Raw genomic sequence first — 26560 nt, 5'->3', positions numbered from 1 at the left:
CATTGAGGGACTCCAGAGTCTAAGAGCAGAAAGGAGCCCCAGGCCCCGACACCTGGGCCCAGAGGAAGCTTAGCGCGGGCATAAAAAGGTTTCTAAATACATTTTAATGTTTAATTTAAAAAAAACTACAACGAAAAAGGAAATCGTACGTCTTGGAGTTCCATGTTTTTTGTTTTCGTAACAAACGGGATGACAACGGGATCCAACCTCTGCCTGGATTTTAAAGGTCTTAATCTAGCCCTGGCCATGGGACTTTTCTGAACCTGGGTCAGGAGCCTGACTCCCTTGACGTGCAGGGGCTGCTCCCTGACCAGGGTGAAAGGACGCAAGTAGCGACCGCCTGGAGCCAGCGCTGAAAGTACTCGTGACCCGGACTCCCGGACTGCGGCGCGCTGGGCGGGGCCGGAGCCCGGTGGGGGAGGGGCGAGCGAGAGCTGGCCGAGTGCTCCAGCGCCCAGGTTATAAAGACTGCCGCTCGGCCGGGTCGGTGCATACCGGGAAGTCGGACCCTGAGCACGCCGGGAGGTAAGGCCAAGCCGCAGGCCAAATTGCGCTGCGAATCTGCGAATCTGCCGCGGCTGCGGACCTCGGCTGGGCGCGGGCCTGCAGGGCCACGGGCCTCCGGAGACCCGACCCCCTCCCTCGTGCCTCCTCCCCGATTCTACTCCCCTTTCCCCGCTTGCGCCCCCGCGCCCAGGGGACAACCCCATGCCTTTCTCAAACCCCTGGGCTGGGGTGTCCTCCCGACGCCCTGCCCTTCCCCAGGGTTTAAGGTATCCACAGAGGCCGGCAGAACTTCGACTCACCTTGTAAGTCGGCAACAAAGGAAATTGGGGAGAACGGCGCTCCAAATCCGCGGGCTTTGCCCTCCATTCCCTCGGGAATATATTCCTCGAACCCTGACCACAGAAGGGAAGCTCTTGGCGATTTAGGGAAAAGATACTGCGCTCTTAGAAGAGGTTAATGCCACCCCCAAATGGTCAAGGACATTCTTCTGTTTAGAGGTCGAAATTTTGAACTTTAATAACACAGCAGGGCCGAAACACAGACCCTTTAAGTACAAGTTTGGTGTGAGGTATTGTTTTCTTTCGCCGGCTTGGGCTGCGCCCTTCATAGAGTCTGACAGCAGAGTTGGAAGAAATGTTAAATAGTGATTTGAATGGTTTAAGGAGAAGCACCCTCTTCAAGGATCCTGGAAATGTGTTAACTCACATATTCCATTTCTCACCTCTGACGCATACGAACCTTGTCAGGCAAAACAAAATGGCTTTATTGGCTGGCCTCGCCCCTACCCAGGCTGCTGGCCCAGGTTGTTAAAAAACCCACAGCCAGAGCTAGGTTAAGACCTTTAAAACCCAGGCAGTGGCAGTTTGTGGTATCTTCGAATCTGTTACGGGAAATAAAAGCAATATGAGACTCTGAGACTTAATAGTTCCCCCTTGTTTGTTCATTTGTTTAATTCAATTGAAATGTATTTTAAAACTTTTTTTTGCCTGTGCCCAAGCTCACACTTGGCTCTGAGTGAACTATTTGATGTCATTTTTTTTAAATCAGTAAAATTGTAGAGCTTAGTTATAAGGACTAAATGAGATAAATCATGGAAAGGGTTCGGTTTGACACCTGCTATGAGGAGACGAAATAGTGGCTGTTAATATTTGGGGTACCCTTATGATCTTACTTCTTCACGTTCCCCAACTGGGGACAATTCATCCCCAGTTCTCTAAGGCAGGCGCACGAGGCTCAGAATGTGAACTGAGGGAGGTGGCAACATTTCCCAGAATGCTGGGAGATTTATGATCCCAAAGCAGACAGGTTGCCTTACCATGGACCCAAGATGCCTAAGATTGGTGGTTTCTGTATTTTTGAAGTAGAAGCAGGAGACGATTGCTGAACTTTCCTGCAAGAAAACAGACCATTAGGCTGAGTGGCTCAGAAGCCAAAAGCCCAAATAAAATGGATTTTAGGGTGAGGAGAGCAGGTATCTAATGGAATTCATCTTTGGCAGGCTGCAACTACAAACTCTTTTAAAAAGATTGCATTAAAAATTCTCGAACCTCAGCCAGACTGCCACAAACAAACCCAAACCCCAAGCTGCTTGAGGTTTCTTAAAGGAGAAGACTTTGGCCTGTGCCCCGGAGCTTTGTGAATTATCTTCATTAAACAGTTGGCTCTGCCATTAGGATCTCCAAGGGCAGGGCAGTGAGTACAATCCCTGTGATGACAGGCCCTGTGGAAAGTGGATTTTCCGAGGTGGCCAGGGGAAGCTGCAGGTTCCTGTGGTTTAGAGAGGTCTCAAGTGGTTGACTCCGCTGGCAGTGGAAACCTCAAAGTGGGAGGGGCTGTTCACTGTGATGTATATGGTTTTCTTGTCTCTCCCTGCTGATGTCTTGGTGAACAAATAACTGATCTTTGTTTAGGCCTGCCTGCAGCAGGCAGTGTATTGTGAGGTGATGAGGCAAGCCTGCAAGCCCTTCACACTACTAGTCACCAGGTAATGTTAAGCTACCGGTACTTGTGAGTTACCAAACCCTGGTGAATCCACGCAGTGTGGCTTTGCAACTAACCTGTTGCCTTGGGAAAGGTAACTTCTTCTCCCCCATCCCCACTCTGGGGGCCTCCATTAATTCCTCTAAAATAACAACTTTGGGTTTTATCTTTGAGGTCACTTCTAGCCTTACTGTTCATCAGCCTTTCAAGGCCCCAGACTCCCGGGGGCACTAACTTTACTCTCGGGCATCTGTGAATGTCCCAATGTAAATTCCCTTCCCTGGTGGCCTCCACTTAGCAAATGAATTTCAGAACCTGAATGCACAAGAAGTCTCCCCACTGAAGAGCTTAACTATGGCTGAAGAACTCGGCCCTTCTTTTAAAGGTTATAATACATCAGCCAGTTCTGAGGTTGGTATATTAGTTTTCTATTGCTTATTACTCTTACAATTCTGAGACAGCTGCCATGGCCTCATGGCCATTGTTCTTTCTGGAGGACCTGTGGGGGAATCTGTTTCCTTCCCTCTTTCCGGTTATCCGCACAATTACAGTGCTGGCAACGGGAGGGCTGAAGTCCCATTTTCTGGCTGAGTGTCGGTTGAGGATGTTCTTGGCTGCTGCAGGCCACCTGTTTGACTCAGCGGGCTCCTTACTCTGTCTTCAAAACCAGCAGTTGGTGAAGTCAGTCACGTTCTGAATCTCTTGCCTCTTCTGTTTTCACATCTCTCTGAAGCTTAAAGTCATCTACAAAGTCACTTGAAATGTAAAGTTGCCTGTATTCACAGATACCTGGACACCTTTGGGAAAGAAAGACATTATTTTTTCTACCTTCCAACACTTGTGTAAGTTAGTTCCCCTCCTCACCCCTCAGTTCTCTTATAAATGGAGGTGGAGATTAAATTTGTAGCATTGTGCCCTGGCTGGTGTGGCTCAGTGGTTTGAGTGCCAGCCTGCGAACCAAAGGGTTGAGGGTTCAATTGCAAGTCTAGGGCGCATGCCTGGCCTGGGGCCCAGTCCCCAGTAGGGGGCGCATGGGAGGCAACCACACAGGGATGTTTCCCTCCTTCTCTCCCTCCCTTCCCCTCTCCAAAAATAAATAAATATAAATAAAATCTTTAAACATTTTGCAGCATGGTATTTATATATATATAGATAGATATAGATAGATATTATATATATATATCTATATAGATATAGATATATAGAGGATTAAATATGGGTAACATCAATAGCACATAGCCAAACAACTGGCTATGGTATTTGCTAACAACATGGAAGCTGATACAGAAAGGTTGTCTTGCCTGCAGACTGGCATTCAGTGACAGTGGGCACAGTATAATCACATGGTCCCTTAAAAGAGAAGAGACCCCTAATTACTTCATCAGATTCTGTCCTTTCTGCTTCTCAGCCTTTTCCGGGCCTTCATCAGCCAATTCCTGAGCATCGGATGACCTTTGAAGCTGGGAGAGATGATGTTCCCAACCCAGAGGGAAGATGGGGCTTCACCTGCTAAGAGCCCTGGCCTGTGGGAGTCGATAGAATGGGGAGCCCCCGATGTAGAGAGGCTGTCGTCTCCTTGTTTCAGGATGGGCTCAGGGAAGTAAGGGTGGGGTTGAGAGATTTCCTAGACCTGTTACTAAATGCATGGTTTAGATAGGATGTAACAAATGACCAAACCTCTAAGGAATTTTTATTTATTTGAGCCAAACTGAGAACAATTGTCAGGAAGCAAAATCTCAACAGTTTGAGAAAATGCTCCAGAGACCGGCAGTTTCATAGCTTATTTTACACATTGGAATCAAAGGAGACTTGAAGGGGGTCAGATAAGATTCATTGGTGGTAGGTTAGGGAGGCAGAAGGAAGCAAAGCGGGGAAATCTCTGAGATTGGACAAAGTAAAATGGAGAGATACACTTCTTTTACTTTGGTGGGTTCAGCAGAGTTCGTATGTACAGCACAGAGAGATGGTGTCTGGGGAACTAGGTAACAACGAGGGTTCTGTGCTCTGAACTCTGGTGTGGTAGGTGTGCCCTGGGGGGTGTGGAAAAGGAGATTACTGTGAATTGCCCTGAAATTCAAAAGCTCTGTTATGTTTTTTAAAAACGCCAATGGCAAGAAGACAGGCTCCTTGAGCTAAAGACTGACCTTTATCAAGGAAGCTGCCAACCTAGGATGTGACTACCTGCTGAGACCCGCTTTCAGTTAGGAAGTTTTATCTTTGGCCCGCCCTATGTAAGGCCGCTGTGCTGGCCTCTGCTGAGCCTGTCAGCTTGGCATGTGGCCCTCTTTGTCCACAGACGATTTAAAGCCTCCTGGCGTCTTGACTGGCTCAGCAGACAAAAGGAGGGTTTGAGGCAATTCAGCCCCAGCCCCGCCTCCCCTGATGCTCACTCCTGCACACCTAGGTACGAACGTCATGCAGACTAGTCATCAGAGTTACCTGGAACCCCTTTTCCCTCCCCAGGGTGAACCAAGGCGTGTCCATCATTCTCGCCAAGGTGGGGAGCCAGAGCTTCCAGGCACGCTGAGTCAGTGCTTCTGTTCTGCTGCTGGGTGCGGGCGTGTCGGTGCCCTCCAGAGTCACTTGTTTGCTCGGATGCCCTTAAGTGGCATGGCCTGGAGAAGTGGCCTTCACTAGGCTCTTGCCCAGCCAACAGCTTAGGGTGTAATTACAGCAGAGCAGGAATTGCAGTTGTCCCCACTGCACAGAGAGAGGGGCCAATAGAGGTGAGAGCCAGGGCGGGGCCTGGGTAGCCCTGACTGTGGGCCCTGTGTGCCTGGACTCCTCATAGCTGCCCCTCTCACCAGGATCAACAGCGTTTCTTTAGGAAGCTGAGGTCTGGGGGCAGGAGGAGAGACCGAGTGCTGCCCTACCCAAGAGCACCCCTGGGTGATGGCACCCCAGCCTGGCAGATTTCCTGGTCTGCGAGCTCCTTCCCTGTGTCTCCTGAAGCTCCCTAGGCCTTCTGATTCTTGGTTTCTGAGGTCACTGGTCAGTGGTCAGTCGTTGGTTGGTTCATGATGATTCTTCGTGTCTCTTCCTTCCAGATTCTGTAAACAATGGGAAGCAAAGGATTCATCCTGCTCGGGCTCCTGCTCGTCCTGACCATCCTTTGTCATTCAGGTGAGTGGTCCAGGGGGACATGGGTCAGGACCGTCTAGGCCCCCTTGGCCATGTGCTTCCTTTTTCTTAGGCCTCCGAGAGACTGAACTGACATCACTGGCCTCAGCCTGGCTTTGGTTCTCTTGCCTTCCAGTGTTACACGTCCAAGGTTGTGTGACAGGTCCTTCCTATGTTACAGCCTTGCCCTCAGTGGAGCGCCTTCCTGAGTTACAGCTCTTCTGGGTTACAGGGCTGCTCTCTTACGGGGTGGGGCAGAGGGGGGCACACTCAGCCGCTTAAGTTTCGCCCCTCTCACCACAAACTGCTGGGGACACCGTCTTTAGAGCGAACTCAGTCCTTCTGCCCTGATGCTCCTCCTGCGTTACCGCAGGGGTGGTGATGCTGTAATAATAGCAGGAGCAGCGAATGCCTACACCGTTTATGCGCAGATCACGACTCTGAACATTTCCCAGGTATTTACTCATTTAATCCTCTCGTCAGCCCTATGGATTAGGCACTATTTTTATCACCATTTTCCAAGTGACAAAACTGGGGCCCACAGACATTAAATAACTTGTAAAATATCCCACGGAAGTGGCAAAGCCAGAGTTTGAACCCAAACAGTCTGGCCCCAGAGGATCTGCTTTTAACCCCTTCACCACCGGGCCACTCCTCCCTGGCTCCTGGAAGGATCCATACATTCCTGCATGTTAACCTCTGTAATACCAGGACACCTATGTGACTTGCTTTGCTCCGTTGTAAGGGTCATATGTCACTTTCCACCTGTGTTATATTGGTACTGCCATGTTGGGGGGTGAGGGGATGCAGAGAAAGAAGTAGCGATGCAGTGAAGAATGAAAAAGGCAGCTGCCAGGTTGGAACATGCCTTGCACATAAGTAGCTTTAGTGGCTTCCATTTATTAATGCCTGTTATGTACGAGGGTCCATGCCCAGCCAAATCTCGCTCAATCCTTTCATCTTTTATGGTTGAGGAAACTGAAGCAAAGAAGAAACTAGTCTAAGTTAAATTTGAGCATGCTCTCCATTTTAGAGAAAAAGAGAAGTCCCGACTCCCCTCTCTCTCCACCTCTGCTAATTCTAGCCAGGGTAGGTTTGTAGTTTGGTTTACCTTTGCACAATACTGTGTGATGTAGTGTCTGAGTCCATCTACCCAGTGTATTTGCTGTGGTTGGAATAATCTGGCCGTGCCCAGTTTCTGGCAGTCTGTTTATGGAGCAGGTGCGGGTTTGGGGCCATCAGCTGTTCTGTGACAGGCCCCTCCCCTCCTCGAGAGTTGACATCAGAAGCAGATCCTTCTACCCTGGCCTAGTAGCAAGAGTATCGGACAGGAGACTGCTGGCTTATTGCTTGTCCCTGACCTGGGTCTCCTTTTGTTGTGCTGCTTTCTTCTCTTTCCCACTCAGGATGATTAGAAAAGCATCCTGGCTAAACCAAACTTGGGGGTCAGAACTCGCCACCTGGGTTTGAGTCCCGGCTCTCCTCCTCAGAAGCTGTGTGACTTCAGACAAGTTAATTAACATGTTAGTCTCAGTTTTCTCTTGAAAAATGACAATGGAGATCATTGAGGCAACCTCTTAAAACAATCCTGTGAAGATGAAGAGCTTCACTCACAGGTGTCTGAACACTGAACGAATGTGTTAGCGCTGAACGTTTGTGCCCCACTGAAGTTCCAGGCGTGAGCTTTGGCTCCTCTCTCTGTATAAAACCAGATGACTCTGGCTCTAGCTAGGAGAAAATTCACTGCTGTGAGCAGCCTTTTTGAGTGGCCCTCACAAATAGCCAGGCTGGAATAATACCTCCCTCTTACATTCTTTGCTCTCAAGTGTGTACACACATCTGGAGCAGGGAAGAGAATCGAAAAATTGCATCTTGTCCCTTCTCATTGTGGCTCCCCTCTCCCGCAGGCGTGACAAACACTGACATTGGGGAGAAGAGGCAGAGGGCGATAACGGAGCCCTGCCTAGGCATGGCAGACACTCATTACATTACCTGCCATCAGACGGCCTGCGGCTGGAAGAAGGTCTAGTTAGGAAAGGAAGTGTCCACACGAATTAGGAAAATTGTGTTGCAACTCTCATATCTCTCTGCCTCTCCCCGTTAACGGATGTGAAATATGACCTATCTTTTTCTCTTCACTGTTGATATAAAATGGAGAAGGGAAAATAATCTAGCAAAGCCTGGAGTCTAGCTAGCAAAGGCAAATCATGAGAACGTGGATGGGAGCAGAATTAATTCGCCAGTTAGAGAGCCAGAGGCAGTTTGCATCTGATGTACCCTGATTGTCGTGTTCAGTGTCACTGCTAATGCCTGGCTGTCCCACCTGCCTGGGTCTAGGGTGTCCAGCTGCTGCTATCTGTTCCTTGATTATGCATGTTCCTGGTGACAGGTCTAGTCCCTCAGCAGGAAGCAGCCTCAGTGATGACACCTTACCCCAGATGTCACCAGACTTGTTCTATAGAGGCCAGAGAAGAAATATTTGAGACTTTATAGGCCAAAAGACAAAACCTAGGACATTATGTAAGCTTTTATATAAATAACAAGAAAACACATTTCTACAAATTTTTAATTGACAAAATTTGAAATATGATTGGGTACAATTATTTATAATTCAGATCTGCTGATGGGAAGAATTAGTAGATCTGAATTACAAGTAAATACAATTTAGATAATTATGAATAATTAGTTATTCTTTTGGGGAGAAGAACATTTTACTTACCTGGGATTCAAAATTAGTGTTCCCTGTCCTCAGGTTGGTTGCAAGTCTTCTCCATCTGTCAGTGCTGATCTATAATGAGATTTTATGTATTTCGTCCTTGGAAATGTCTTCTCACACAGATAGAGAGCAAATGCCAAATACTGGTTGTTAGTCCATAAGAATGTGGTTTCTGAGAGCATATTTATTGGCTTGGAAGGCCTTTATAGATTCTGTTAACTTATTCTCTTGAGAGTTTCCTTTTACTATATCGCATCAGTGCAGATTAATTACTGCCAATTGATGTGATTCATTGAATAGTTACATGAATTTTTAAATATGGAAATTTCTTTTTTTTAGGAAGTGTGAGGTTTTTTAAAAGAGTTTATTTACTTATTTTTAGAGAGAGGGGTTGGGGAGAGGGGAAGGGAGGTAGAGAGGAAGAGAAATATCAGCGTGTGGTTGCCTCTTACTCACTCTCTACTGAAGACTTGGCTCGCAAACCCAGGCATGTGCCCTGACTGGGAATTGAACCAGTGACCCTTTGGTTTGCAGGCCCGTGCTCAATCCNTTTAGGAAGTGTGAGGTTTTTTAAAAGAGTTTATTTACTTATTTTTAGAGAGAGGGGTTGGGGAGAGGGGAAGGGAGGTAGAGAGGAAGAGAAATATCAGCGTGTGGTTGCCTCTTACTCACTCTCTACTGAAGACCTGGCTCGCAAACCCAGGCATGTGCCCTGACTGGGAATTGAACCAGTGACCCTTTGGTTTGCAGGCCCGTGCTCAATCCATTGAGCCATACCAGCCAAGGCTGGAAATTTCCTCTGTACTTGCATCAGGGTCCAAAAAATGCTGCTGGAACTATAGTTTGAGCTTGGAGAAACCTGCCTGGTATAGGTTTGGATGGGAAGGGAAGGCTGCCGACTTCTGCCTCATTGTCATGCAGATCGTGGGCTCTCTCCTGCAGCCAGGAGGGCAGGTCAGTACTGGTCTGCCAGAGTCTCATGGGCTTTCTTCCTGATTCTAGGTCATAGTCTGCAGTGCTACAACTGCCTCAACCCAGGTGGTACGTGTACTCGGGTCACCAACTGCTCATCTAACTTTGATGCATGTCTTTCCTTCTTTGGCGGTAAGTGCCTCCCACTTCCCTCTCAGAAGTGTAAAGGTGTGATGGGAGCCTGGAAAAAAAGACTGTGCCACTCTGCCCCTCATGACCCTTATATTCAACAAGCAGTAGCTGCCGTTTAATAGCATCAGTTGCATGTAGCACTAAGTATTCCATATATTTTTTTATTTTTTATTTTTTATGTATATTTTATTGATTATACTGTTACAGTTGTCTCAATTTTTTTCCCTTTGCCCTCCTCCACTCGGTACCCTCCTTCCTTCCAGCAGTCCGCCTCCTTGGTTCATGTTCATGGATCATGTGTGTAAGTTCTTTGGCTTCTTTCTTTCCTATGGTATTCTCAACATCCCCATCTTTCTGTTCCTACAGTTATGCTTCTTGATCCCTGCACCATTTCCCTACTTCACCCCTCAACGCCCTCCAAGTGACCCCCACACTATGATTCTGTTCCTGTTCTAGTTGTTTGCTTAGTTTGTTTCTGTTTTTATTTTTTAGATTCAGTTCTTGATACTTGTGAGCTTGTTGTCATTTTAATGTTCATAGTTTTGATCGTCCTCTTTTTATTAAATATGTTTCTGTAACATTTCATGTAAGGGCTTGGTGATGATAAATTTCTTAGCTTTACCTTGTCTGGGAAGCGCTTAATCTGCCCTTCCATTCTAAATGATATCTTAGCTGGATAGAGTAATCTTGGTTGTAGGTCCTTGCTTTTCATCACTTTGAATACTTGCCAGCCTCTTCTTACTTGCAAGATTTCTTTTGAGAAATCAGCTGATAGTCTTATGGAAACTCCTTTGTAGGTAATTCTCTGCTTTTCTCTTGCTGCTTGTAAGATTCTCTCTTAATCATTAACCCTTTGCATTTTAATTATGGTGTGGCTTTGTGTGGTCCTCTTTGGGTCTATCTTGATTGAGACTCTGGGCTTCCTGGGTTTCCATGTCTATTTCCTTTGCCAAATTAGTGATTTGCCACACTTTATTTCTTCCCCGTGTGCCACTGGTGCCCTGAAAGATGCCACCACAGCAGTGGAGCTCAGAGGGTTTGATTCTGAGTAGGTGAGTCTGTGTGGGGGTTTTTTAAGGGGAGCTGCTTGGGGCTCCAGCAGTTTCTTCCAGACTCATTTCCTGCTGATTTTTTGCCATCAGAAGTTGTGGGGACTTATTTTCCTGGCACTGGAACCCTGGGCTGGGGGGCCTGGTGTAGGGGCTGGGACTCCTCACTCCCGAGATATCCCCCCAAATTTTTATCCACCACACGTGGGTGTGGGACCAGCTCGTTCTGCGTCTGTGCCCTTCCCACCAGTCTGGATGGATGTGGTCCCTTTAATTCCATAGTTGTCAGACTTCCATTCAACCTGATTTCTGATGTTTCTGAGTTGGTTGTTCTATATTTTACTTGTAATTTTGATGTGGTTTTGCAAAGAGGTGAGCCATGTCTGCCTATACTGCCATCTTGCCTGGAAGCTCCTGTATATTTTTAATTTAATGCTTCTCACCTACCACTTAGGATAATATTTTATTCTCATTTGATAAATGGGGAAACTGAGGCTCAGATGAAGCAATAGACTGAGGTCAAGTAACCAACCTGGGATCTGAATGTGGGAATCCATCTCTTCCAATGCTCATTAACAGCAATGCTGGCTGCCTCCCAATCTTTTAAGAGTCTCCGTGTGTCAGAGTCTGAGCTAAGAGCTAGGGATGCAAAGACAAAGAAGGAAACAAAATTATGATAGAGGCCTGTTTAGCTGTCATAAATGTAAAAGAGGAAGAATGTTCCTAAGTATGACAAAAGCAGGCACCAGTGTTTGATTGCTTCAGAACGTGGGGCACTCTCGGACACGTGGTGGGAGACCACTAACATTGACGAGTCCTGTAAACCTACATTTTCCACACTGGTCAGAACTCTGGGATCTCTACCTCACCCTATTAAAAATACACCCTATTAAAAATAGGATTTAGGAAATGGTGAGTAGAGAAAAGAAACCAGCAAAGGCAGGCCCAGTGTTCTTGCTGGATGTGGAAATGATACTGGTGAGGAATGGCTGTTTCCAGGTCTCGTTAGTTAGGTGAGTACAAGGGAAAACCCAGACTTGCATGGCTAAGAGATGAAATTAAAAAAGACTCTTCGAGGACTTTTGGATTTCCTACGATGGAGGAGGGGTGAATGGAAGCCACACTACCCTGCTCCCAGGACTAATCTGGAATTACAACTCAATTGTGGAGAAATCATTTGGAACAAACAGCTGAGAGAGGTGTTATAATCTCAGGCAGACAGAATAATTAGCTTCTGCACAACCTGTCTGGTAAGGAGTGTGGTGGAGACTCGAAAAGGCTGACTAGGTGCCCACAGGTGGCAGCGCCCAAGGGACAATTCAGCAACCACTTGGATCCCCCTGAGACGTGTGGGATCTAAACCCTAAGCTGGAATCCTCGGCCCAGAGCACCAGAGCCCAAAATACACAGATAACAAGCAGTGGTGAAAAGCAGCAGGATTTCTCTCTGCCAAAAAATGACGGCTGGAGATGCAAAGAGCCAACGCACACATTTTCATTTGCAGGTGTTTACGCTGGGCTCCGGCAGAGGCCGGGACAGAGTAGGCTAGAGATACTTGAGGAGAGACGGGATGGAAGCTTTGGGGAGAGAGCTGAGAGAACAGGTGTCAGGATCCAGGAGGAACCCAAAGAGGCCCACTCCAAGAGACATCATAATGAAAATGGCAAAATTCAAAGACAAATAGAGAATCTTAAAGGCAGCAAGGAAGTAACATACCTGATAAGGCTACCAGACTTCTTCTGACTTCTCAACAGAAACACTACAAGCCATAATGGAATGGCAAGAAATATCCCAAGTGGTAAAAAGCAAAGGCCTTCAACCCAGACTACTATACCCAGCAAGGCTCTCAATTTAAATGAAAGGCCAAATAAGGAGGAGCTTCCCAGACAAAAGAAGTCTAAAAGAATACACCTCCATCAAACCAGCACTGCAAGATACACCAAAGAGACTGCTTTAAGAAGAGGAAGAAAAAGAGAGAGAGGAACACAGGTACAAAGAAGGTAAAATAGTAATGAATAAGTACCTATCAATAATGACCTTAAACATAAATGGATTAAAAGCTCCAATCAAAAGACATAGAATAGCTGAATGGCTAAGAAATCATGACCCAGCCCTGGCTGGTGTAGCTCAGTGGACTGAGCACAGGCCTGCGAACCAAAGGATCGTGGTTCGATTCCCAGTCAGGGCACATGCCTGGGTTACTTCCAGTTCCTAGCAGGGGATGCACAAGAGGCAACCATACATTGATATTTCTCTCCTTTTCTCCTTCCCTTCCCCTCTAAAGATAAATAAATAAAATCTTTTTTAAAATTTTAAGAAAAAAAATCATGATCCACACATATGCTACCTACCCACCTCAGAACAAAAGACCTACACAGACTGAAAGTGAAAGGCTGGAAACAAATTTTCTGAGCCAATGGACAGGAAAAAAAGCCAGGGTAGCAATATTTATATCAGACAAAATAGACTCCAAAACAAAGGCCGTTAAAAGAGACCCAGAGGGACCCTTCATAATAGTCAAGGGAAGAATCCATCAAGAAGACGTAAGCATCATAAATAGATAGGCCCCAACATAGGTGCACCCAGATATATAAGGAAAATCTTGGGGGACTTCAAGAAATATATAGACAACAACATACTTATACTAGGGGATTTTAACACCCCACTGTCAAAAATGGACAGATCTTCCAAACAAAGTATCAACAAAGATATTGCAGCATTGAACAGTGTCCTAGATCAAATGGACTTAACTGACGTATATAGAACCTTTCATCTCAGAGAAACAGAATACACATTCTTTTCAAATGCACATGGAACAGTTTCAAAGATAGACCAAATGATAGAACACAACACATACCTCAAAAATTCAAGAAAATTGAAATATCTCAAGCATTTTCTCAGACCACAAGGGACTGAAACTAGAAACCAACCTCAAGGAAAAAAACTCATAAACACTCAAATTTGTGGAGATTGAATACAATGCTATTTGACAATGAATGGATTAATAGTGAGATCAAACAAGAAATCAAAAAGTTTCTGGAAACAAATGAAAATGAACACACAACAGTCCAAAACTTAGGGGACACAGCGAAGGCAGTCCTGAGAGGGAAGTTCATAGCAATACAGGCCTACCTAGAAAAGATAGAAACATTTCAAACAAACAACCTAACCCTACATCTACAAGAACTGGAGGAACAACAACAAAGACAGGCCAGAGCAAGTAGAAGGAAGGAATGACCAGGATCAGAGCAGAATTAAGCAATATGGAGATTAAAAGAACAATTCAAAGAATCAATAAATCCAGGAGCTGGTTCACAGAAAAGATAAACATAATTGACAAGCCTTTAAGTAAATGAATGGATCAAAAAACTGTGGGATTTACACATGGAAGACTACAAAGCAGAAAGAAAGAAGAATCTCCTACCTTTTGCAGTAGCATGAATGGATCTGGAGAGCATTATGCCAAGTGAAATAAGCCAGACAGTGGAAGACAAATACCATATGATCTCACCTATAAGTAGAACCTGATCAACAGAAGAAACAAGCAAGTAAAATATAACCAGAGACATTGAAATAAAGAATAAACTGATGGTAACCAGAGGGGAGGGTGGAGGGGGTAACAGAAGAAAATGGGGAAGGTCATCAAGGAACTTGTATAAAGGACACAGACAAAGCCAAAGGTGGGGGTAGGATGGAGGGTGGGGGTGGGTGGGGTGAGGGGAAAATGGAGACAATTGTACTTGAACAATATTTTTTTTAAAAGACCTTCGAGATTATTTCACTCTTACACCCTCTACCACAAACTTTTCATGGTGGGAACATCAAGGAATATTGAGCAGATCAGGTAAACTGGCTTGGAAGACCCACAGGTTCAGAAAAAGCTGATAGAAAGGAGCTGTATTTCCCCAGAAAGGAGATATCCTTCAGTAAGTAAGAAAAAATTACAATTATCCTGTCCCCCCCCAAAAAAAATCCAGTAGTATCTGCTAATTTTGATATAAGTTCCTGGAATGCAACTCAAATTTCAATCCTTCCACACAAGGAACTTGATTCTTTAGGGGTACAGTTCCCCTGCCTCTGGAGTACCCTGTCAGTTCATTGTGAATGTAGAAAGCAGAGTGAGGCCCGCAGACAGAACGTGGTCACTCACTACACAAATATTTGAGCACCAGCTGTATGTGCGCACGGAGCCCTGGTGCTTAACCTTCATGGTCTGCGTCTTGGACCCCCCCACTTCACCAGGTGTAATTTGCAGATTGGAGAATAGAGGCGTTGTCTATGTGTGGAAGAAATATAAGATTATCAGTATGGAGCTCTGCGCTCTAATCTCCGTCCTGCCTCCAGCAAATTCTTTCTGCCTCTGTTTTTTATTTATAAAATGTGTGTGTTGGTGGTAGAGGTGGGGAGGAGAGGGAAAGAGGGAAGTAGACTAGAGTCAAAGTCTTTTTTTCCAGCCCTCAAATCCCATCGTTTCTTATTTTAATTGTTAGACTTAAATTTTTTTTTAAATTTTATCGAAGTAAAAAGTATGTGTATTTATGGTGTACAAGGTGATGATTTGGTATACGTTATGAAATGATGACCACAATTAACCTAATTAACACATCCATCACCTCATGTAGTTAACTTTTTTGTGTGATGAGAACATTGAAGATCTACTGTCTTGGCAAATTTCTAGTATACGATGCGGTGATATTAGCTGTAGTCACTATGCTGTGCACTAGAGCCCCGGAACTTACTCATCTTGTCGTGAATTTTTAAGCTTTCTAAAACGCTGGGTGTACATGATAAGGCACACTTATCAGAGTGGCCAATGTCCAAAAACACTGACATCAGAGACTGACAAGAATGTGGACCAATAGGAGCTCTCATTTATTGCTGGTGAAAATAGAAAATGATGCAGTTTGGCAGTTTCTTAAAACTAAACGTACTGTTACCGTATAAGTCAGCAATTGTGTTCCTTAATATTTACTCAGATGAGTTGAAAACTTATATACGCCCACAAGAGCCTGCACATGGGTGTTTATAAGTTTTATTTATAATCGCAAAAATGGGAAAGCAACCAAGATGTCATGTCCTGTAGAAAGTGAATGGATAAATAAACTGGTACACCCAGACTAAAAGAAAAGGAGTTGCTGAGCCATAAAAAGGCAGGAAGGAAGCTTAAATATACACTAAGTAAGAGAAGGCAACCTAAAAGGCTACAATCCACATCATTCCAACAGTATGACATTTTGGAAAAAGTGAAACTAAGGAGACAGAAAGTCACTGGTTGCCAAGGGGTAGCTGGAAAAAGGGAGCGGTGTCTAGTCTAGGTGGAGCGCGGGACTTGGGGGCAGTGAAACTGCTCTGTGTCGTACCATAATGGTGGGTACATGTCCTAGAGTTGTCCAGCCCCTTAGAGTGTACAGCTCCCAGAGTGAACCCAAGCGTAAATACGGACTTTGGGTGAGGAGGACCAGTCCATGTCGGTTCATTGGCTGGCAAACAATGTACCATTCTGGGGTGGGATGTTCATCGTGTGGAAGGTTGTTAGGGGTGGGGGGGTCAGGGCGCTATCTGGGAACTCTGTACTTTCTGCTCAGTTTTGCTCTGAATTGAAAACAACTCTCAAGAATAAAACGTATTTTTTTCTTCTCATGGACATACACCCCCCGAGACTTAAGCTAGACATCCTGGAGTGGAGCTGTTCTGAGCTAACAGTGAGGGAGATCGATCTTAACAGCATCCAAATCCCTCTCCAGCTCTGGAGACATCAGCCTGGGTGAGGCAGGAAACACTGTCAAACATGAGTCAGAGGCCAGGCACTGCCTTGGAGAAGTCATTTTAGCCAGGTGTCCACGCCCCGCCCCCTGCAGCTGTAAAATGGACATGCTTGTCTCCCAGGGCCAGTGAAGCACTCAGAGTAGAACAGGGATGTGATAGTGCTGTGCAGATGAAATCTAGAAGAAGACAGGTGTTGGGTGGTAATTGAGCCTCTACTTACTGGCAACCCGGCCAGGTCCTGGCAGGGTAAATCATGTATTTGAGTCAAGCAGAAGCCTCTGACGACAGTGCCACGTGGTCATTGCTGGAATGGCCTTCTGGTAAGGGCACACCAGGACGATTGTGCACTGTGCTTGGTGAAGGTAGTGCCCAATCTCAAGCCAAAACTTTAAAGAGAGTGGGGAAGATGTGCCAAGCAGAGAGAGAACCTCTAACATTCTGGTGACTGGCACAACTCACTTTTATTTGGGTGACACAGAGTGGCTTTGGTGAGAAGCCCATTCTCGTAAGGTTGTTATGCAAATAAGATAATTCAGGTAAAGTGCTTGGCTCACTGAGGGACAATAGTAAGTGATTAATTGGTAGCAATTACTAATAAATTACTCTCTGCTTTCCCCAACCAATAGGCTTCCCTAATTAAAACTCTGCTACCTTTAATGCTTTCCTGGTTCCATTGCCGGATTATCATTATATAAAGCAGTAACTTGCCCTACTCACCAGCATTTTCTAGTGCAGGTTCAGAGCATACACTTAAATACCGGTGATGCAAGCGTGTGGAGCCATGGGACACTATCTGGCCTCCCTGCCACTTAATCGAACTTCACTAAAATCCAGTCCAAGCACCCATTTCCTCTGTAGGGGAGGGTGGGACAGTTACACCAGCAGTTGCAAGCTTAGAAGTTTTGTTCCAAGCTACGAGTGAACTTGGATATGTTTAGTTATAAGCCTTAAATAAGAATATAGGCATCTGTGATTCTTTTCTGTCCGGCACAGAAGATAAGAAGACAATTGCAGGGCGAGGGCCATTCCTTCTGCGTGTGCACCCCTGGCACCCAGCGTACAGTCTTAGTGCACAGACAGCTGTTTCTGAGGAGGAAAATTGACCGTAACCATCTCTCTTCACTAACATTATTTCTTCACTTAATATAATTTTTCTAAATATTAAAAAAAACTATTTTAAAATACTTGGCGTATGTACTTTTGGCTTTTATTTTCCTATACGTGCACACATTGGGACCATAATGGCATGTTCTTCTAGAAACTTTTCCTGTGTTACTGAATAGTCTAATAATTTTTAAATGAAGACTAAATTAATCCCTTCACTTCCGTCACCTGGCCATTGGACAGCTGTTGGCCTGTTCTTTGTATCTCTGAGTCTTTCTATTTTGTTTGTTAAACTCAATACAAAAAAGAAGAAGGCAATTTTAGAAAAGAAAAAACACAAAATAAATGAAGTTTAAAGTACTTTAAAAATAAACTCGTCTGATGACTTTTTACCTTGCAGGTGGGCACTCAGCCCATTGAGCCACGCCAGCCAGGGTTCCAATGACTTTTTAAAAAATGATCCTAATCCGTACAGAAATGTGTACATGAAGATTAATCTTGTGTGGAGGGAACACAATTAAGTTGCTTGGGAGTCCTTCCCGAGAAAATTGACGCAGCTGGCCTCACACATACATTTTATTTACACAAGTGGACCCCATTCTGCATGTCGTTCTGCATCTAGGATTTTTTCTATTAAGATCTACTTCACAAAACAGAAAATGTACATTTTAAAGTATGCAGCTCATTGGCTTTTGAGTGTGTTCACTAGTTTGTGCAACTGTCACCACTAATTGCAGAGTGTTCTTATCACCTCAAAAGGAGACACCTTACCCATTAGCAGTCATCCCCCATTCCTCCCTCCCACGTAGCTTGGCAGCTACTAATCTACTTTCTCTGCACGTGGGTTTGCCTGTTCTGCGTATTGAACGTAAATGGAATCATACATTTTCATGGTCCTCATCAGCTGGCTTCCTTCACTGAGCACAGTGTTTTTTAAGGTTCACCCATTACTACATGTATCTATACTTCATTCTTTTTATGGCTGAGTAACATTTCAGTGTATGGATATATACCACGTTTTGTTTATTCATTCACCCTCTGGGACATCTGGGTTGTTTACACTTTTTTAGCTATTTTTGAATAATGCTGCTATGAACATTTGTGTTCAAGCTTTTGTGTGAACATAGTTTTCAATATTCCTGGGTATGTATACCTAGGAGTGGAATTGCTAGGTCATACTGTAATTCTATGCTTAACATTTTGAGATACTACCAGCGATTTTCCAGTGTATTTGCACCATGCACCTTCCTACCAGAGATGTTTGAGGGTTCCAATTTCTCTACTTTCTTGCCAACATTTGTTATTCATATTCTTGGTTATGTCCATCCTAGGTGAGAAATGATTCTTGTGCTTTTTAAAAAAATTTTTATTTTTTAATTACAGTTGACAATCACAATCATATTAGCTTCAGGTGTATAGCATGGTGGTTAGATGTTCATATCACCTACGAAGTGACCCCCTGTAAGTCTGGTACTCACCTGGCACCATATTTATTACAGTACTATTGACTGTATTCCCTGTGCTGGACTTTACATCCCCATGACTATTCTGTGACGACCAATCTGTACTTCGTAATCCCTTCACCTTTTTCACCCGGCCTCCCAAACCCCTCCCTTCTGGCACCCTTCAGTTTGTGTTCTGCATCTACGAGTCTGTTCCTGTTTTGTTTGTTTTGTTTTTTAGTTTTCACTTATCAGTGAAATCATACGGTATTGCTCTTTCTTGGCCTGATTTATTTCACTTGACATAAAACTCTCTAAGTCCATCCATGTTGTCACAAATGGTAAGATTTCACTTTTATTTATGGCTAATATTCCATTGTATAAACATACCATATCTTCTTTATCAAGTATCTATGATGGACACTTAAGTTGCTTCCTTACCCTGGCTATTGTAAATAATGTGCTACAGTGAACATAGGGGTGCACATATCTTTTTGAATTAGTGTTTTGTATTTGAATAAATCCCCAAAATGGAATTGCTGAGTCGTAAGTAGTTCTATTTTTACTATATTGAGGAACCTCCGTACTATTTCCACAGTGGCTGCACCAGTGTGGTAACCTACCAACAGTGCACAATAGTTCTCTTCTCTCCACATCCTCACCAACGCTGCCTTTTGTTGATTTATTGATGCTAGCCATTCTGACAGGTGTTAGGTGATATCTCATTGTAGTTTTAATTTGCATTTCTGTCATGATTAGTGACCTTGAACATCTTTGCATATGATTTTCTCTCTTAGGACTACTTTGACTGAATCCCATAGATTTTGTTTTGTTGTGTATTCATTTTAATTTGTCTTACGGTATCTTTTGATTTCTTCCTTGATCTCGTTGTTAACCTATTTATTGTTTAGTACCAAGTTATTTAGCCTCTGTGTGTTTGTGTGTTTTTCAGTTTTTTTCTTGTAGTTGATTTCTAGTTTCATATCATGTGGTTAGAGAAGATGCTTGAAATAAATTCAATTTTCTTAAATTTACTAAGACTTATGTTGTTGCATAACATGTTGTCTATTCTGAAAAATGTTTCATGTGCACTTGAAAATAATGTACATTCTGCTTTGGAACTGCTCTAAAAATATCAATTAAATCTGTCTGGTCTAAGTGTCATGTAAGGCTGCTGTTTTCTTGTTGATTTTCTCTCCTTGCTTTTTATCACTTTTAATATTTTCATGCCAATCACTTGTGGTTTGAAATGATTCTGTGGAGAAGTCAGTTGACAGTGTTATAGGAACTCCCCTTGTAAGTAATGAACTGCTTTTCTCTTGCCGCTTTTAAGATTCTCTTTTTGTCTTTAACCTTTGGCATTTTAATTATGCTGTGTTTAGGTGTGGGCGTCGTTGGGTTCATCTTGTTTGGGACTCTCTGTGCTTCCTGGACTTGCATGTCTATTTCTTTTGCCAGGTTAGGGAAATTTTTAGTTGTTATTTCTTCAAACAGGTTTTTGATTTCTTGCTTTCCCTCTTTTTCTGGTACCCCTAGGATGCAAATGTTGTTGTCCCAGAGGTTGCTTAAACTCTCTTCATCCCTTTAAATTTTTTTTTCTTTCTGTTGTTCCTATTCTCAGAGTTCCACAGGCCCAAGCAGGCAGTGGCTGGTCTTGGTGTGCCCTGTGCCTCTCGCTGAATGGCCCCAGACCTGGCACTACCAATGTGAATCTGCATTAACCTGGTGAACGCCACTCGCCCCACCCTGGTGACTTCCTGAGATGCTGCTCCACAATTTGTGTACTGCCTGTGCCTCTTTTCAGCAACTGTTCTTCACAGGCAGCCGGCCGTGGATAGCAGTGTGGCCTTACCCACATGCCCCTGGGCACTGCACTACATGCCCACATGCCCCTGGGCACTGCACAGGCACCTACCAACTACAGATTACTTTGTTGCACCTACCAGGTGGCCCTGGACAGGGCATGTGCAGCGACTGACCTTGGTCTGCACCAGAGCCCCTCCCAAGAGGCCCCAGAACCAACATACCCAGTGTCTAGCTTCAGACCACAAGAGACTACCACCCATTTCCCTCCACAAATGGCACACCCACAGAGGGGTCTTGGCACCTGCCATATCCTGCTAAAGCAAATCCCTCTCCATGGGGTCGGCCCCTGCACGGCAGCTTGTCCACTATGGCCCTGGCCAGTCCTCACAGCCAGCAGGCCTGGAGGCCAACCCCAGCCTTTGATGTGCCAACAGCAATCAAGGCTCAACCAGAACAGAAGGGGACATACAACCCACACAAGGAACACCCAGGCTGGCGACTGGGGAGACTGCACCACTGGGGCCACACAGGACACCAACTACATAAGGCCACCATGCCCAGACCGAGAGATATAGCAGCTCTACCTAACACCTAGAAACAAACACAGGGAGGCAGCCAAAGTGAGGAGGCAAAGAAACATGTCCCAAATGAATGAACAGGAGAAAACTCCAGAAAAAAATGAATTAAACGGAGGCAAGCAATATACTAGGTACAGAGTTGGAAAAACTGGTTATAAGGGTGCTCAGTGAACTTAGGGAAAGATAGATAAACTCAGTGGCAACTTCAACTAAGAGATAGTGAACATAAAAAGGACGTAAAAAAACCACACAAAAAAGGACCAGTCAGAAAATGAAGAAACCAATAACTGACACAGAATACATTACAGGGAATCAACAGCAGATCAGACGGAATAGAGGATTGAGTCAGCAATTTGGGAGACAAGGTGGCGGAAAACACCAAGGTTTTAGGGAAATCTGAAGCCTGGGCTTCAGGCCTGGCTGGAGTCACCAGGGTGGGCAAGTGGTATTTACTGGATTGTTGCAGATTTAGATTTGGTACCTCCCTGCACCTGCAGGCTGTGTGGGGAGAAGGTGCAGTGACCACTGCCCCTCCAGCCTTCGTCCTGAAGCCACAGAATTCAGTTTTTCCCCATATGTCCCTGTCACCTTTTGAGCTGCTGGCCCTTTGCTAGAGCCCAGGGTGAGTGTTTGTGAGGAGGTGAATCTGTGTGCTGCCCTTTAAGAGGATGCCTGGGTTTCCAGCAGCCCTCCACCTCAGCAGAGGGAGTCCCCAGCGATCCTCACAGCCATATGTTATGGGAACTCCTCTTTCCAGCTCTGGTACTACAGGTTGGGGGGCCTGGTGTGGGGCTGGGACCCCTTGGTCCTCGTGGGGCACCTCTGCAGCCAGGATATCCCTCTAGATTCTCCACTGCCTTGTGTGGGTATGGGACCAGCCTGTTTCTTGTCTCTGTCCTTCCTACCAGTCTCTGCGTGTCGTCTTCTTTATATCTTTAGTTATAGGAGCTCCATTCAGTGAGTCGTCAGATGGTTCTCCAGGTGTCTGTGCTGTGATGTAGTTTAACTTCGATGTGATCGTGGGAAGAGGCGAGCACAGGCTTTACCCACTCCACTATCTTGACCAGAATTTCTCACTGTGGTTTTAATTGGTTTTTTCTAATGGCTAATGATATTAGCATCTTTTCATGCACTTACTGGCCATTTGTATATCCTCTTTGGAGAAACATCCACATCCTTTGCTCATTTTTAAATTGGGTTATTTGTCTTCTTACTGTTGAGTTATGCATGTATTCTGATTAGACTCTTATGTCAGATAAACGATTTCTGTTCATCTTCTCCCCTTTTGAGTATTTTTGATAGTGTCCTTTGAAGCACAAATGTTTTAATTTTGATAGTGTCCAATTTATCCATTTTTCTACATTTTTAAAGGACTCGGGCTCTTCCACATTAACACCTGCAGGCCTGTGTCATCGCTATCTGTATGGAATATCACCATATGGAACTCTACCATAATTTCTTCAAACATTTTTTATTAATGGGCTGGTTTTATAGTTTATTGCTGTTACAGATAGTACTGCTATGACTGTTTGGGGGGGCATATATCTTAACTGTTTTTTTGCAGATACCTTCAGAGTAAGTTCTAGAAATAGAATTGCTGGGTCAGTGTGGGCAGGTGTTCAAAAATCTTGGTAAATCTCTTAAAATACCAGTATGACTGCCTGTTGCCTCTCCTCTACACACAATCTTGCCGACCCTGATGAGGGATTGGTTTTATGGGAAAGTTCCAGTGGGAGCCGTATCATTATCTAACCGGTCCCTTTTACAACCCAGCCGGACACACATTCCCGCCCAAATGTCTCCACTTCCACAAGTTCCAAGACATCGAATGGGGGGGGGGGGCTTCAAAGGCAGGTAAAGAGCTTTGCCCACTTGCTTGCTAACCCTTTTGTGTGTCTCTCCCACAGACGTACAAACCTATTACCAGTGTTGGTTACTTGCTAATTGCGATTACAAATACCTTTCGGAACACTTCGGGGAGAAGAAGCTCCATTACGAATGCTGCCAGAAGGACCTGTGTAACAGAAGCAGTGGGAGGAGTGTGACGGGCACCACAGTTCTGCTGGTGACCCCGCTGCTCACAGCATTCTGGAGACTTTTTATGTAAACTGATACCAGGAGAGATTCTCCTGAACTCCCTGTTTCTGTATAATTCCTTATTTCCTTTGCTGCCACATTCCAAAAGCTGTATATTTTCCAACTGGATCCTGCTGGGAAAATCTAAAACTAGCTTAAGCAACTTGAATACGAGCAAGAGACAGAGAGACTCAAACTATAGACCAGTCCTATTTGCAGGGAAGCCCATTTGAGGAAGTTTAAGAGTGAAGCGTGTGTGCTGTGAGCTAGGTTACACGCTTCTTCCTCTGCTCTTTGCAGTGACAGCTTGACTGGGTTGCCTGCAGTCATCTACTAGCTCCCCTCTCGCTCCTTGGATGTAGTTAAATAGTATGATGGGCACTTGGTGGGGCAGATTGGGGCAGAGGGGTTGTCTTCAACAATCTCCCAGGGAATGCTCTCATCTTCTCTGTTTATGATCCTTGTGTTGCCACGTAGGCGTGATGAATGCTCCAGATGTGGCTGTCAGGGCAGCAAGCTTTGGAATGCAGAGTGATCGGAATGACTGTTATATCCTCGACGAAGTGTCTGGCAGAGTAGGAGGCAAGCTTGCCAGAAGCCAGGGCATAGAAACAGCAGGTCTGTCCTTATAGAGGTACCACCTCTATAGATGGCAGATTCATCAAGAAGATGAATCATCTTCTGCCTCTAAAATTTTGCATGGCCTTTGCAGTCTTTCTCCAGAAAAACTCAACCACACAAACCGATGATGTGTTCAAACTGTCCCCCTCCCTTTTTTCATTGGAGTGATGGTGTATTTTCATTTTGTCACACACAGTTCAAGATTAAATATCTGAACCTTCTGTGCTACGTGTGCTTTACAGTATTAAGAGTGCTTATTTTACGTGTTCTTAGTGGGAATACCCTTGCTTTGTGTGTGTCTGCTGTATGAAGGCCATGGGAAGAGCCTCGGGGCTGCAGTTAGAGACCTTCGGATGTCATCAGGGACAGCAGCAGGTCTGCAGGATTGTGTCTTAGCTGCTGACATCCGGCCCGTTGACTCCTAGCTGACCCGGCACACCTTTGTAAAATTTATTTGTAAGGGCTTTTAGCACGCCCACAAATGTGGAGGCTTTCAGAAGCTCTAGCAGTTTCCTAAAGTGATACCCCTTTTCAGAAAGGCAGAGTTTCCCCTTTTTCTTGTGGGTGCTGGTGAAGAATTCTCAAGATCTGGTAGACTTAATGACAGTCGTATTCTTAGCATCTTGGCTGCATTTAACAGACAAGCCTGGCTTGTGCAAATGAAAATGAGATTTCTTGATGCACATTTGAAAAAAAAAAGCTTTAATTATGTAATCTGCAAGACAAAGTGGAGTGAATGATGTCTTTTGAAAATAAAATCTAATCAAATGCATGAGTGTGGTCATTGGCCAAGAAGGATGGCAGCACACACAGGGTGCCCGATGAAAGAAGAGGCCTGGGGCAGTACCTGTGTCCTTCTGTTGACGCCCCAGCCGAATAAAGCCCCACCTAGCATCACCCCGGTGCTCTGTGTTCCCCGTCAGCTCGGTGTCTCTCCTTGCGTCATCTTTAATTCTGTTCCTGGACAGAATAGGAGGTGTGACTCTTTCCTTAACAGGACTTTTCCTGAGGAAGTACTGACCACGCCCACAGCTGCTAGTTTATAGGAGAATTCACCACAAAACTTTTATCTAAAGTAAAGCTTCATATTTACACACACATTATTTTGGAGTAAAAATAAATGACCACAGTACTTCTCGGTGGGTGTCTGTGTCTGCTTTTCATCAGCAGCTGTGTGGGTCCAGAGCCTCTGGGCCTGGGCAGGGCCCGGGGAGCACGCAGTCTGCAGAGGGTAAGCGCACTGAACCGTGAATCCAGACTCTGGGACTGGAGTGGGGAGCTGCTTTTCTGGGGTCAGCGTCCCCAGGGGGACTGCCATTTCCATCTTTGCTGTTACTGGCTACAAGCCAACCCCAGTAAGTCTGTTCTGTACATACAAACCAGTGCTCATGCTGCCTCAACCAACCCTCACTAGTCTGGCTTTAGGTTTTACAGATACATCAGTCACTGTCAATCAGCCTAACCTGTTAATGCCGTGGCCCTTACAGGAATGTGTTGGTGTGATACTGGACTCAGCTCTATAATCATAAACTCGACTGGTGTAGGCAACACGGGACCTGGTGATTTCTCAACAGGGAATGTAGTGGTCACAACTTGAGGGCTTCCCGTGTGCCAGGCACTGTTCTAAGCAACATATATATATGTATTTCACTTAATGTCTGTGACTAGGAATGGTGTTGCCTCTGCCCAAACCCACTGGAGCATGAACAGTCCCCGTTGCCTGCCCATTTCACTGGCCGGGACTGTGTGCCTGGGCAGCTGCCCACGGAGGCAGGAAGGTTTCCCCAAGCCACAGCTCCCTCAGCCCTTTTGTGTTGCTCGAACTAGTTTGAGAAAGTTTCTGTTCTTTGCAAGTGAACATCCCTGACCAAGACAACTACTAGTGAGAAGAGTTCACTGGCAATTGCTAACTAAGCCACCCTTTTCCCGGAGCTATTGGACAAAGTTAAAAACACTAAAGGTTGAACAACAATAACGTGTACATGATGTGAATAGAGTAGCCTTGAGATTTTTTTTTTTAAATTTAGGTTTACAATAAGATGTCTTTGCAACAGGCCTTTATTTAAACGTGAGACATTTGCAGCACAGTTGTAGAGGGTCCTTTTGGGTGCCTCTGCCACTGACCAGTTCCGAGGCCTTGTGCACACTGCTTCCCCTCTCTGACCCTCTGTGCCACCATTGTAGCAATGGGGCCTGCCATGACAGACACTTCCGTTTTAGCCTCTTGGCCTCTGTTCCCCCTCCCTTCTGAAAACAATTGCAATTACCAGTTGGGGCATTGCTTCCACTTTGTAACTGCCGTCTCTGTGGGCCTGATAATGAAGGTGGTCTGCTCTCCTCTAGCTAAAAGGGGGACAAGGTCTCTCCTGGAATTTGGGTCTTGAGTTATACTTAAAGTGAAAAATATTTTTTGGTTGAAGCTGTGTCTCAGGAAGGCTGCAAGTAAATGATAACTCAGAGTAGTTTGATCAGACAGTCTAATTTTCTTGCATAAACAGTCGGAAGGTAGGCCCCTGCCGGCATTGGCTCAGCTGCTCAGCAATGTCTCAGTGGGTGTATTTGTGACATTCTTGGTCTTCCCCTCATGGTCACAAAGTCACTGCAGAAATTCCAGCATTGCACAGGTTTAAGGCAGGAAGAGGAGATGAAGGGAAAGTTGTTTTTGTCCCTCTTGTTAGGAAAGTAAAATCT

At 45.1% G+C, this 26560-nt stretch overlaps 1 protein-coding gene across 1 annotated transcript; it reads left to right on the top strand.

The window, feature by feature from the left end:
- The first annotated feature begins 423 nt into the window (after positions 1-423).
- On the top strand, positions 424-24568 carry CD59 (CD59 molecule (CD59 blood group)). The gene is made up of 4 exons (XM_037040478.1): positions 424-525; positions 5535-5610; positions 9326-9427; positions 23080-24568. Exons 2-4 carry the CDS (start codon positions 5547-5549, stop codon positions 23277-23279), a joined length of 366 nt encoding a protein of 121 aa, XP_036896373.1. The 5' UTR covers positions 424-525; positions 5535-5546; the 3' UTR covers positions 23280-24568.
- The last annotated feature ends 1992 nt before the right edge of the window (positions 24569-26560 follow it).

This window comes from Sturnira hondurensis, unplaced genomic scaffold (assembly GCF_014824575.4).
Source record: "Sturnira hondurensis isolate 20B ecotype Veracruz unplaced genomic scaffold, ASM1482457v3 Scaffold0002638, whole genome shotgun sequence".
Taxonomy (NCBI): Eukaryota; Metazoa; Chordata; class Mammalia; order Chiroptera; family Phyllostomidae; genus Sturnira; species Sturnira hondurensis.
This window is presented reverse-complemented; position numbering and strand designations above follow the sequence as displayed.